We start from the raw sequence: 14881 nt of genomic DNA on the forward strand, positions 1-14881 counted from the left end.
TGGTTTTTAACTTGAAACCGTATACGGGAACTGTATAGCAAAAATGTAGTGTGCATGCACCCTAAAATAATATGGACACCCACAAACCAGCCCCCCCCCCCCCCCTTTGGGCCAGAAGGCTCCTGCAAGAGTCAATGAAGAATAATCACTTTTCATAGCTAGAGTCCATGAGAGTCCTTCTAGCTTCACCCAGGCTGCCACCCCAGTGTCCACTTAGGAGTCAGTTGAGGTTTCCCATATGGCAAAGGAGAGTTGCTGGGGAGAGTTCAGAGTTAAAAAATCACTATGGTCCAGATTTATCAAACTGTGTGAGAGAAAAAGTAGAAAGATTTTCCTATAGCAACCAATCACAGCTCAGCTAACAAGCTCTGGTAAAGTGAAAGCTGCACTGTGATTGGTTGTTGTTAGAAAATCTCTCCACTTTTTCTCTCACACAGTTTGATAAATCCTCTATCTTTTGAGGATCGAACATAACAAAAATATAGCAGGTCAGAGGGTATGTTACCCTAGTACCACAAAGATGGATACATACTATATACTTCAAGGTTTTTACAAATGGAAAACAAATCTCCCACACAAATAAATTCACCACACAACGGTCAGTGCGTAATAGGTCTCATATTTCCCTGACATGCAGATGTGGCAAGTGAAGACACAATGACAAGATGTGCACTATTAGTACAGCCTATGCATCTGGCCAGCATGCTAAAAATTATTAATATTGCCTAGCCGGATAGCCAGGGAAAATAGAGCTGAGTGTACCGAAAATGTCACAGAGAAGTACATTCAATGTTGAAATCAATGTATAGATCAGCTCACCCCAAAGTCACAGAACTGAGCACGGAAGGGAATGGACCATCCCCAATTAGCAATGCAGAAAGAGAGAAGGATTCCAGCTCGTTCTTAGATCTAATAGCCTTCTTTATTCACACGTAGTTACTCAGATCACAGGTACAAGACAGGATGTGACGCGTTTCGGCCAGGTGCTGGCCTTAGTCATACATTGATTACACACTCTAAGAATCGTATATATGGACATGAGATGAAACCTCAAATCCCAACAGGTGTATTACACTGGCAGGTTAGGTTAACATTCAATGTTGGATTAGTGTTGAAATGCAAATTTTTACCACAAATATCGGCACTTCGTGATTTTGCGAATATTTAGAATATAGTGATATATATTGAAAATGACGAATATTCATGCTTATTTTTAATGCAAATAATTATGCGAATATCAGCACTTCCAGACTGGACACTGATCCCTCCCTTCTTTTAAGTAAAAGATATAATTGCGCATGCGCACTATGCAAATTTCATTACGAATTTTCGCATTGAAAAAAAAAAGAGAACGAACATAGCGAATATGCGAATTTCGTGAACATAGGACGAATATTTGGCTATATATTCGCAAAATATCGCACATACGAATATGGCCCATATTTCTCATCACTATGTTGGATCAGTGGTATCCCATTTCCAGTAGGTTTTGTTACTTCAGACTGCTTGGCTAGCATGGCCTAGATCAAGAGGCCTGATCACCTACAGGTAACCATTGGGCCAACCTGCAAACTTCCTCCTTGTGTATAAAGTACAGAATTGTAGCTGTCAACATAAACACATAGGCGCACTGATCTCTATATGTGGTCATGGAAAATGCATACTAGAGCAGGGACTCCTGTCTATTGAATGACTCCTAACTGTTGTAGGTACAGTACTGTGTACAATCGCTGAGCTGGGTGCGAGAGTACCCACAAAATGCAGTGAGCAGGATGCACACAGCACTGTAAGCATCACCGCTCACAGTTCAATTTCCAGGTGGGGTGGGAGAGCGCCCGACATGTCAAATGTTCAGTACGCATTGCTGCGCACATACACTTGCTTGTATTGCACCCATCCAAGAGGCGCTAGATTATTTTGAGGACCACAATGCACTGCCCCTGTGATTTGCTTGCCAGTGGCTACCTCTGTATCTGTACATTACCAGAAAGGTTTTTATAATTACAAAGTAGGCTCTAACACAGTGTTCCCCAACCTGTGGATGTCAGTACATGATGGGAGTTGGCATCACGAAGGGGCGTGGCGTGACGTCACGTCTCCGGTCCCGGAAGCACAGAGTTTTCAGAGACTGGAGCAGCAGCCTGGCAGAAAATGTTGGGTGCTTCACGGAGATCATGGGGGGTCCCAGCAGTCTTTTGGATAGGGAATAAGATGTCTATGGCCGGAATACCCCTTTAAAGCATGGCTGAGGACTGGGGCACAATAAGGCTAGGGCACAGTAAGGATTCTGTGTAAATCCTTTCTCATTGGTACAGATAATTTATTTTATTTATTTATTTTGCATGAAGAAGTTTGGTATGAATGATCTTCCAGTCAGCATTACATATGTATAATAACTTTACTCTGGAGGTTTTTCTTCATAATTGGATTCTATGAATAAATCCGGTAATAAAATGTGATCAGTGACACAGCTCTGCGGGTAGATTGGATTCAGACTATGGATGGGATAAGGAAAGATTTGATTTATTTAATCAAAATCTAAAATCCATTGTACAAAGAGTTTTGCTTGATAAATATTTCATAGCATCCAAATGAGTTATGCGTCATATGACTTTCATTATATTCTGTGACCTATAAATTTTTAATTTGTGTTTTCAGGCGACAACAGATTTATATGGCAACTGTACATTACGTCATTCTGGAACATCTGCAGCAGCACCAGAAGCAGCTGGGGTGTTCGCTTTAGCCCTGGAGGCAAAGTATGTTATTCTGAAGATATGACAGTAAATATGCTGAAACGCATGCAAGTGCTGCAGACAACCCTTATAGTGGATCTGTCAGTGCTCATTTCTGGTTTATTAATGACTTGTGTTCTCTTTATAGAAAATCTAAAGTATCTTTTCTTAGATGTCTATATTGTGCCATACCTCTCTTATTGCTTTTGAAAATATATGAAATAATTGAGTCTTACCATTCTGCTTGCTTGCCTACATGGTCCTCTTTAAAATGACTTTAGTACTCCAGAAAGTAACTGCAGGATATACAGATGTAGTGGCTGCTAACATTGTTTCTGTGACACACAATGCTATCTACAGTCAGCCATGGAATGTATGTAAAGGAGCAGGGACTCCTCTTTGTCACTCAATTCCCTGCTCCTGTATGTACTGAGCAGCGATGCATAAAGTACTGTATGCATTGCAGCTCAGGCCAGATGCACTCACAGATTAAAAGCCCTCGGCCTGATAAATGTATAGCACCATTGTTTACATCATAACATAACTAAACATATGCTGGAAAGGGTGTCAGAACACCCAGCCCGATGAAAGTAGTAAATGACAACCATGCATAGTATCGGTGCTTACATCACAACCATGCACTGTTTTAATCCAGTTGACACTCTACCACAATACCATTGGCATGAAGTACCTCTATGCAAGTCAAGAATTAAAGATAAATTCTCACCCTCATCTCTATGTGTTGCAGAAAGCATTCACTGGTGTAAAAATAGCTTTCATGGTGTTGGTTAGAATGCTTGTTACATTAAATGAGCCATAAGGAAATCATCAGTGTAATCCCTTGAAATCTAAAGTCTTTATTGAGGATATTTAATAAATACAGGCAGTCTAAAAAAAAATCAGTAAAATAGACCAACACGTTTCTAGTGATATTTGCCAAAATGACTAAGGGAGGTTATCACTAGAAACGGAAAAAAAAAAAAATCTTCCTGACCTTTTTTTTTTTTTTTTTTATAATATCCACCTTTATTTTATGAATTTCCCCAATAAAGGCTTAGGGTTTTAAAAGATTTCGCTAAGGACTTACTTATTCATTTAATTTTAAATTAATTTACTTACCAAAACAAACACAGCTCAGTCTTTTGCTGTCATTTTTATAAACATGGCTGTCAAATAAAATAGCTTTCTGTTTTCCCCATAATTTTTTTCTTCTGAATAATGATTCTTTTCATAACAACATATTTATACAAAAAGTTTACACTAGCATGTGAATTATTTTGTGCACTGGAAAAAAATAAATTAAGGTCCTCATACACTCTAGACAAAAGTCAGCTAAGCCCATTGACTTTGGCAGGACTGGGCAACTTTCAAAAGTATATGGCAGCCTACCATTTCTCTCTAACAGATGATGTTGGGGAGGAGAAGTTTCAGGCATGTTGGATTTTACCTGCCTGGCCCTATTGTTTTTGGAGAGATAACCTGCCACTAGAGATGTCTGATAGCAGCTTACCCCTTCTCTCTCTCCATAGAAGGCCCATTATCGTTCAGCTGTGTATGGGGAGATTGAAAGAGATAGATGTTAGCTGAATGAACATTTGGACAATGGCTATTGAAAGTGTATGCCCACATTTATTATTATAATTGTATAAAATGTAATAAATTTACTTAGCATTCTTCATCACTTTCATCGTGAAGTGACAGTGAGCATTGGTAGGTGAGACTTGATTTTCTTAAATAATGGGGTAACTGGGGCATGGCTCAGTAAATATGGCATGCACTTTTCAGAATGGCCCATCACTGTATAATAACCGGTATGCATATTGGTGCCCCATTGTGAAGTAAGACACCATCACCTGGCTCCCTGACATGAATAGTTTTTTCTGCTGTATGATGTAGTCTTGGCTCCATGTTGTATCGATGGATTGTAGAAATAGATATTTAAAGGGGTTGTCCAACCTGCACTATTAACTGTAGTCACACCTGAGTTTTTCAGGCATTTACCTTGAATATAGGCGATGATACCATGCATTCATCAATCCAGATGCTCAGCTTATTTTTTTTCAATGTTGGTATGGTCTTTTTTTAATAACAGCCCAGGTCTCACCTGGAGAGACTTGCAACACCTCACTGTACTGACATCCAAAAGAAACCAGCTTCATGATGAAGTTCATAAGTGGCGGAGGAATGGCGTTGGCTTGGAGTTTAACCACTTGTTCGGCTATGGCGTCCTTGATGCTGGTTCCATGGTTAAAATGGCTAGAGAATGGAAAACTGTGCCTGAGAGATTTCATTGTATTGGAGGATCAGTACAAGAGCCAAGGTAAGTTTCTTAACCATTTGCAGTTTATCAGTTGTCTCCAAGGTGTTGCTCAAAATTATATTTTTATGACAAGGTCAATCAGTTATTTTGGTTCATAATATGTTAGCTATATAAAATAGCTGCAGGTTTTATTGGTACATGCAGAGTGTTGGATTCTTTGTGAATTAAAGTAGTTATCCAGGAATCGAAAAACAGAGATCATTTCTTTCAAAGACCTCTCCCTGTCTGTCTCCAGGTTGGGTGTGGTTCTGCAGCTTAGTTTCATTGAAGTGAATGGATCCAAGTTGTAATACAACACCCAAAGTTGGGACAGACAGGGAGTGGTAGGTCTGTTTTTCGATTCCTGGATAACCCCTTTAAGGAATTTTTAATGTTCCATGCTGCCATGCACCTGAGCAGAGAAAGGGACATGCGAGTGCGTTGAGCTGGCAAACATGTTTCTTCTGACTTATCTGACTTCTTCTTTGCTAAGAACCTGATGCATGTAGACCAGATAGCAATATTTACCTAAAAGTGGAAGGCAGTGATTAAAATATTCCATCAACTGTTCCATCTGGTGTGAGAAGCATAGGGTTGAGTTTATATATAGTATTTGGTCAGTGTTTTTAACCAAAACCAAGACTGCATCCAAAACACATAAAAGGTTCAAGTCTGTTCAGTAGGCTGGTTTCATACAGCAGTATTTAGTTCAGTATTTTGCATCAGAATTTGTAAGCAAAACCAGGATTGGGTCCAAAACACGAAAAGAAAAAAATCTTTCCATTGCATTATTTTTTTCTCTGCAGGTTCCACTTTTGGTTTTGGCTTAAAAATACTGATGCAAAATACTAACCCAAATACTGCTGTGTTACACAACCTTGATTTTTGTCTGTGTTGATTCCACTCCCAGTTTTGGCTTAACATACTGACCAACGTTTTGCGCAAATACAAACTAAAATACAATGGGAGGCAGTTATCATGTTTGTGCCTAGGGCAAACAGCAAAATAAATTGTGCAAGCACATGATTTGTAAAAAAAATTAGGTGACTTTTTTTTATTTTTAAAGTTTGCCCTGCGCTCTCAGAGTTGGCGGAGCTTGTGATGGAGGTGGCATGGTTTTGCAGGAAGGGAGCATGCTTGCTAGCTGGTAAAAATTGTAATAAAAATCTCTACCAGCTCAGAACTGGCAAAGATTTCTGCTTCCCATGAGCCTGATTTTATTAAGATGTGTGAACCTCTTGATAAATCCAGATAATTCCTGCACTGGCGGGGATTTACTTTAGACCGCATGTGAAATGCCGGTCTTGGTAATCCACCCCTCAGTGTACAGTACATCCAGACTAAGGCCACTTCCACATGTCAGTCTTTGGGTTAGCATTTTGTATTTTGAAGGCAAAACCAGATAGAGGCTCAAGTCCTGCAGGAACGTATGGGAACTAAATTCCTGCACTTTTTTTCAAAGCAGGAGCACTGTTCCCATAAGCTAGAGCCCTGCAGGACCAGCACTTGAGTAAAAATGTTGGGTGTTGATCCCTGCAGAAGAGATACAGATCTTTCCATAAATAATGTTGTAAAAAAAAAATAAAAACTGCCCAAAATGCTGCTGTGTAAGAGGGAAGGTCTGTGAAAAAAGATGGTTTATGGTAGTCTAAATGTCGTGTGACTCAACAAATTTGCAAAGAGAAGTGGTACCATGAGGTATATAAAGGTTAGCAACTATGCATACAAAGAGACAGTAACAGATGTACATTGTGCAGTGACCGGACTAGGTTATAGCAGCTGTTTACATTCACATGAATTAGAGCTGCCATAACCCAGCATGGCCACTACACAATGTATGGAGCTGTCTACTTTTGTTCTGTTCTCTCCGTGGCTTTGGCAAACAGCTAGTTGGTGGGGGTGACTAGCATTGGATCCCCACTGATCAGATATTGATGGCCTATTTGCTTGTTAGACCATTAATAAATGGCCCTGGAAAACCCAGTTTAAGTCAGGTTGATTTAGTTCCGGACAACAAAGCATGAGATCACCCATGGAGAAGCAGCCATCACACCAAAGAAATCCCAGAAAATCTTTGTCTGTCAGTGAAGTGTCCACCAGACACATATTTTTTACATGTCACATTAACCATGTTTGAACCCCAATATACAGTACCATGTGGTGTTGCCATAGAGATTGCAAAGCTTGCGAGCACAACTAGGCTCTTATACCTGGAGGCTATTGAAACTACTGCAACCATATAGCAGCACTGTAGGAAGGTGTGCTAATTGTAGAGTGAAGAAAAAGACTCAAATAGCATTCTGACTATACAAATAAATAATCCATTAGTATAAGTACCTAGATCCTATGGTCAGTAGGTGGGCACATGTATAGCTATTGTTAAGACACATTTAATGACACATTTCTCTGAAAGGTTAATTCAAATGGAAATTGTACTCTTGTATTATTGTACATATAGTCTGTTAACACTATAAAATCCAGACAGTTGGCTTTACAGTGGTTACACACACACACACATATATATATATATATATATATATATATATATATATATATGTATATTGCATACACTCTTATCAGGGATTATTGTGTTAAAGGGGTACTCTGGTGAAAAACGATATATTTTTTTTCTTCAAATTAACTGGTTCTAGAAAGTTAAACAGATTTGTAAATTACTTCTATAAAAATATTAATCATTCAAGTACTTATCAGCTTCTGTATCCAGAGGAAGTTGAGTTGTTCTTTTCAGTCTGACCACAGTGCTCTTTGCTGACACCTCTGTAGGAGCAAATCCCCATAGCAAACCTATTCTGCTCTGGACAGTTCCTGACATGGACAGAAGTGTAAGCAGAGAGCACTGTGGTCAGACTCAGAAAGCGACTCAACTTCCTCTGGAGCATACAGCAGCTTAAAAGTACTGGAAAGATTAAGATTTTTTTTTTTTTATAAAAGTAATTTACAAATCTGTTTAACTTTCTGGCACCAGTTGGTTTAAAAAAAAAAGGTTTTCCACCGGAGTGCCCCTTTAATGGTAGACATACCATATTAGCAACCTGTGCAGCTATACAGAGACTTGCAGGGATGTGAGGAAACTATTATCTAATATAGTGTTCCATACTGTCTATTAGATCACAGTCATTTCCATGTCACTTAATTACTGGTAGTTTTACACACCAGATTTAATTGAGAGCATGAATGAGGTGGTGTATGGAAAGCCCCCTTGTTGGTCTTAACCCCTTAACGACGAAGGACGTATATTTACGTCCTCCGCCAGCTCCCGCGAAATGCCGCAGGGTCACACGGTGTCCCCGCGGCATATCGGGTCGGTCCCGGCGGCTATCAACGGCCGGGACCCGCGGCTAATACAGGACATCACCTATCGCGGTGATGCCCTGTATTAACCCTTCAGACGCGGCTATCAAAGCGGACCGCCGCGTCTGAAGTGAAAGTGACCCAGCTGCTCAGTCGGGCTGTTAGGGACCGCCGCGGTGAAATCGCAGCGTCCCGAACAGCTTACAGGACACCAAGAGGGCCCTTACCTGCCTCCTCGGTGTCCGATCGACGAATGACTGCTCCGTGTCTGAGATCCAGGCAGTCAAGCACCGATAACACTGATCACAGGCGTTTTAATACACGCCACTGATCTGTGTAAAAGATCAGTGTGTGCAGTGTTATAGGCCCCTATGGGAAAAAGTGTTAATAAAGTTCATTTAACCCCTTCCCTAATAAAAGTTTGAATCACCCCCCTTTTCCCATAAAAAAAATAAAACAGTGTAAATAAAAATAAACACATGTGGTATCGCTGCATGCGTAAATGTCCAAACTATAAAAATATATCATTAATTAAACCGTACGGTCAATGGCGTACATGTAAAAAAAATTCCAAAGTCCAAAAAAGCATATTTTGGTCACTTTTTTTATACCATTAAAAAATGAATAAAAAGTGATAAAAAACAATCAAAACAAAAATGATACCAATAAAAACTTCAGATCACGGCACAAAAAATGAGTCCTCATACCGGCCTGTACGTGGAAAAATAAAAAGTTATAGGGGTCAGAAGAGGACATTTGTAAACGTATAAATTTTCGTGCATGTAGTTATGATTTTTTCCAGAAGTACGACAAAATGAAACCAATATAAGTAGGGTATCCTTTTAACCGTATGGACCTACAGAATAATGATAAGGTGTAATTTTACCGAAATATGCACTGCGTAGAAACGAAAGCCCCCAAAAATTACAAAATTGCGTTTTTTCTTTGATTTTGTAGCACAATGATTTTTTTTCCGTTTCGCCGTGAATTTTATAATAATATGGATTTTTAGGTGGAAAATTGAAAGGGCTATGATTTTTAAAAGATAAGGAGGAAAAAACGAAAGTGCAAAAACTGAAAAACCCTGCGTCCTTAAGGGGTTAAAAGTATCAGCCAGATACAGTTTCTCCACTGTAAATCTAATTTGTAAAGTTATTTTTGCCACTGTTGTTTTTAGAAGATGCTGCTGTAAATACTGACAGTTACATTGCAGGTCAGTGGTGGTTCAGGAGTCTGATTGGCTCTCATGTGATACAATCGCAGAGACCTGAATGGTTGACATGGCCAAGACAGACATACTGTTACAGCTTGGCCATACGCAGGCTGTACTAGTAGATTATGTGTTGCATTCATTCATATAAGCAATCAAATGATTGCATATGCAAGACACCTAGGGAAACAAGCAAAGTCATAAAATGTGTTTGAAAATATAAAATTGCTAATCCCCCCACCCCTTTCCCATTCATAAAGAAAACAATCTGCCAACTTCACCAAATATTTACTATAATATTTTTCCTGTTTTTAGTATATTTTAGTGAAAAGTGTCATTATGAAGTTCAATTGGTCAAAATGTATAGCGCCTTCAAGGCAAGGTGAAAAAAACTGTGAAAATTAGCCTGGAAATTTAGGGATTAAAAATAAGTGGCACATATCACATTCTTGTTCAGGGACCCTCTGTTGTTGGCATCCAGTCCTCCAGTCCAGGATTAAGAATGAATGCTATGATAGCCACTTCCATAAAGATGTGAAGCTTTCAAAGAAACAAGAGAGCATCTCTTTCCTTGATAGTCGTAACCATGGACAGTGTTGTCTATGTAGGTAGCTATGGTCCCTGAGAGCCCCTTCACAGGTCCTCCTGGTAATGTTGATTGGCAAAGAGGCTTTCCTTACTCCGCTTTCCACTTCACTACCTTAATATGCCACATTATGAATTTCAGGTTGAAGAGTTTTAGGGATGCTCTTACCATCTGCTAGAATAGCCATTATTGCTGCCCCTATATAAAGATCACAACTGTAATAACACATTACACGGTCATACCAAATAATTTGCGTAATAGGTTTGAGTGAAATTGTATCTTACAAACCTGTATTATTTACTCTTAGGCAGTAAAATCCTGGCTCCAGGGAATTGCAGTGCAGCTTCCATTAACATTTGATTCAGTCATACTATGGATAATTGTTTTTTCCCTCCTCATAGACTTGCAGAACACATTCTATATATAGTCTTCTCAACATCCTCTGTTGTGCACCTTGGCAACCCTGTCAATTAGTGCAAAGATGCCGAGTAGCCTTCACTGTCTGCAGCCAATGTTGTCAGCCTCCTCCATTAATATTTATAATGCTTTATTTCATTGTGTCCTTGCCAGGATTATAAACAGGAAAATCTATTGTGGGACAGAATATTATACTCAAACTCATACAATATGTAACGTGTAATTATGTGTCAAATGCTCAGTCTTCTGTAATAATCTCTCTCTGAAAAATAATAGAAGAAACAGGAGAAAAGTATCTATGCAATGTACGAGCTGCATGATAACATGATGTCTGATGAGAGAGTGAGGACACAGCCTGATGGGCCCAAGATATTTTCTAATCATGTAAAATTTCTCAAGGACTATTTTCATACAGTGAACTTAAGTAATTTCTTAATGTCTTCGGCTCTTTTAACATTGTGTTCTACTGAGCTGTTTGCAGTTTGGGCTGGAAACCCACCAAAGTATGCGTCAAACTGATTTGTAAGCTCCATTCACTGGACAGAAGCCAAAACAGTCTGCTTTGGTCTCCGTTTGGTAGCATGCATCACAATTGCTATTTTATTTTACTGTATGGAAAAATAGCATAGCAGACTACGGTATTCCGTACTGAGACACCATGAAAATATAACATGTACTACTCTGTATCAGCCTAAATGGGTGCTGTCACTTGGAAAAAGTTTTGAAATGTTCTAGTGGAAAGTCTTGATTGTCGGGGGTCTTAGTGTTCAGACCTTCTCCAATCAGGAGAACGAGATGGGAGATGTCCACGCTAAGCACGTTTTCTCCCAGCTCTGTGTCACATGATCAAGACACACTATCAATGTAAGTCTCTTTGGGTGGGAAGTTGGTAAATCAGCATTTGTCTCTTACCTTCTCCTTGCATATCCCTGTATTCCTGTATATACTGAGCAGGGAATCATATTGAAACACTCAAAGATGAGCTGCTCGATGAAGGTTCACTGAGCAGCAAGCCATACGCTTAAAGCATCAGGTTGTGTTGCAGTATCATAGCACTTTCCAATACTGCAATGAGATTATTCCATTACTTACTTTTGGAAACTGATATGATGTGTTTTTACACCCATATGTATATGGCTTATTCTACACTGCTCAAAAAAATAAAGGTAACACTAAGATAACACATCCTAGATCTGAATGAATGAACTAATCGTGTGAAATACTTACGTCTTTGTTTAGTTGAATGTGCTGACAACAAAATAACACAAATTATCAATGGAAATCAAATTTAACAAGCCATGGAGGTCTGGATATGGAGTCACACTCAAAATCAAAGTGGTAAACCACACTACAGGCTGATCCAACTTTGATGTAATGTCCTTAAAGGGGAACTCCAGTGTAACCAAGTAAAAAACAAATGTTTTCAAATCAACTGGTGCCGGAAAGTTAAACAGATTTGTAAACTACTTCTATAAAAAAAAATCTTAATCCTTCCAGTACTTATCCGCTGCTATATACTACAGAGAAATTTGTGAATTTCCTTTCTGTCTGACTACAGTGCTCTCTGCTGACACCTCTGTGTCAGGAACTGTCCAGATTAGAAGCAAATCCCCATAAAAATCCTTTCCTGCTCTGGGCAGTGGTGTCAGCAGAGAACACTGTTGTCAGGCTGGAAAGAATTTCCCAATTTCTCTGTAGTATATCTGTAGCATCCAGCAGATGATAAGTACTAGATGGGTTAAGATTTTTAAATAGAAGTGATTTACAAATCTGTTTAACTTTTTGGCACCAGTTGATTTGAAAACTTTTTTTTCTACCGGAGTTCCCCTTTAAAACAAGTCAAAATGAGGCTCAGTAGTGAGTGTGGCCTCCACGTGCCTGTATGACCTCCCTACAATGTCTGGGAATGTTCCTGATGAGGTGGCGGATGGTCTCCTGAGGGATGTCCTCCCAGACCTGGACTAAAGCATCCACCAACTACTGGACAGTCTGTGGTGCAACGTGGCATTGGTAGATGAGCGAGACATGATGTCCCAGATGTGCTCAATCAGATTCAGTTTTGGGGAACGGGAGGGCCAGTCCATAGCATCAATGCCTTCCTCTTGCAGGAACTACTGAAACACTCCAGTCACATGAGGTCTAGCATTGTCTTGCATTAGGAGGAACCCAGGGCCAACTGCACCAGCATATGGTCTCACAAGGGGTCTGAGGATCTCATCTCGATACCTACTGGCAGTCAGGGTACCTCTGGCAAGCACATGGAGGGCTGTGCGGCCCCCAAAAGAATTGCCACCCCACACCATTACTGACTGTTGCAGGCAGCTGAACATTCTCCACGGCATCTCAAGACTCTGTCACGTCTGTCACATGTGCTTAGTGTGAACTTGCTTTCATATGTGAGGAACAGAGGGCATCAGTGGCGAATTTGCCAATCTTGGTGTTCTCTGGCAAATGGCAAACGTCCTGCACAGTGTTGCGCTGTAAGCACAACCTCCACCTGTAGACATCTGTCCCTCATACCACCCTCATAGAGTCTGTTTCTGACCGTCTGAGTGGACACATGCACATTTGTGGCCTGCTGGAGTTCATTTTGCAGGGCTCTGGCAGTGCTCCTCCTGCTCCTCCTTGCACAAAGGCGGAGGTAGCAGTCCTGCTGCTATGTTGTTGCCCTCCTACGGCCTCCTCCACATCTCCTGATGTACTGGCCTGTCTCCTGGTAGCGCCTCCATGCTCTGGACACTACACTGGCAGACACAGAAAACCTTCTTGCCACAGCTCACATTGATGTGCCATCCTGGATGAGCTGCACTACCTGAGCCACTTGTGTGGGTTGTAGATTCTGTTTCATGCTTTCACTAGAGTGAAAGCACTGCCAGCATTCAAAAGTGACCAAAACATCAGCCAAGAATAGGAACTGAGAAGTGGTCTGTGGTCACCGCCTGCAGAACCACTCCTTTATTGGAGTGTCTTGCTAATTGCCTATAATTTCCACCTGTTGTCTGTTCCATTTGCACAATAGCATGTGAAATTGATTGTCAATCAGTGTTGCTTCCTGAGTGGACAGTGTGATTTCACAGAAGTGTGATTAACTTGGAGTTACATTGTGTTAAGTGTTCCTTTTATTTTTTTGAGCAGTGTATAAATGCAGGGACTTCTGTACTTGACAGGAATCTTTGCTCCTGTATGCAGATTCCATGGCACCCTATGCTTTCAGATTCTATGGAACCCTATACTATTTCTCTAGGTTTTTCAAAGGAGTCCATAATTTTGTGCACAAATTATGTGGCACCCTATGCTGCTGGTCTGGGGAGTCATGGAAACTATTTTCAGGAGCAGGGACTCCTGTCAAAAAGGTGTCCCTGTTCATGTTCTTAATGAGCTACTCAGTGAACATACAGCATTGCTGCTTAACCCTGAACAGTCTGACACATTTACTGGGCATCCTGCATCTGGCCCAGTTAATGTGAACTGAGCAACATTTTTTTTTAAATTCAGGTGGATTTCTCTCAGCCTAACATTCTGTCATCTAGTGTATTTAAGTACATATGTATACATAAATGATAGAGGATTTTTTTTTTTTCAACACTTGGGGTGGTCAACTCTTCAGGATCATGAAGCATCAGGCATTCAAAATGCACAGACTGCCTAGTACACTGTAGTCTATAAGATTCGTAAGGAGTGTAAATTACGTTCTAGTTGATTTCCTATCTCTTCTTCCTTAGCATTTTACACTGCCATTCTTTGAAATCCTGATGATCTCTTCCTTATGGTCAGTAACTGCAGTTTGCAGCTGGTGATTTTACTTTGAAGTGTATGATCACTTAGATAATAGATGGGTATTTTCTAGCTGTTACTCTAAGAATCTGTCAGTAGACTAGCAAAGACCTCATCCTGCAGCCTTTTGACAGATTTGACAGACACCAAGCAGTCCAGAATTTGGATTCTGAACAATGTTTCAGTGACTAAAAGGGACAATTTCAAGAATAATATTATATTAGGCAATGGTACTTTGTCCACTTATTTTACAGAACTTTAATAACTCTGTCTTTAGCCAAAGAGTGAAAGAGATCATTGAGGACTAACATAAAAAAGCATACTCACCTTCCCTCATTCCCCCTTCTCATCCCTGTTTCTTTATTGTTCCTGTGACATATTTTCTCACTTTCTGCCCGCTCAGCTAATCAATGGCCGCAACTGTATCCCGCCTCAGTCAATGATTGACCAAGCAGGCAGTTCCTACATAGACAAAATGGGGGCAGAGACTGTGAGTTTCAGAGCAGCACTGGGGGGGGTGGGGGGGGTTAGAGCTGAGGGTGGTGTGA

At 40.3% G+C, this 14881-nt stretch overlaps 1 protein-coding gene across 1 annotated transcript in view; it reads left to right on the top strand.

Moving 5' to 3' along the window:
* PCSK2 (proprotein convertase subtilisin/kexin type 2) overlaps positions 1–14881 on the top strand; it is a 221046-nt gene that overhangs the window by 202040 nt on the left and 4125 nt on the right. Inside the window, exons 10-11 of the mRNA XM_056567901.1 lie at positions 2659–2759; positions 4828–5055. Of these exons, the coding sequence (XP_056423876.1) occupies positions 2659–2759; positions 4828–5055 (329 nt within the window). The remainder of the gene's footprint in view (positions 1–2658; positions 2760–4827; positions 5056–14881) is intronic.

The sequence above is a fragment of the Hyla sarda genome, chromosome 3 (genome assembly GCF_029499605.1).
Source record: "Hyla sarda isolate aHylSar1 chromosome 3, aHylSar1.hap1, whole genome shotgun sequence".
In the NCBI taxonomy this organism is placed as follows: Eukaryota; Metazoa; Chordata; class Amphibia; order Anura; family Hylidae; genus Hyla; species Hyla sarda.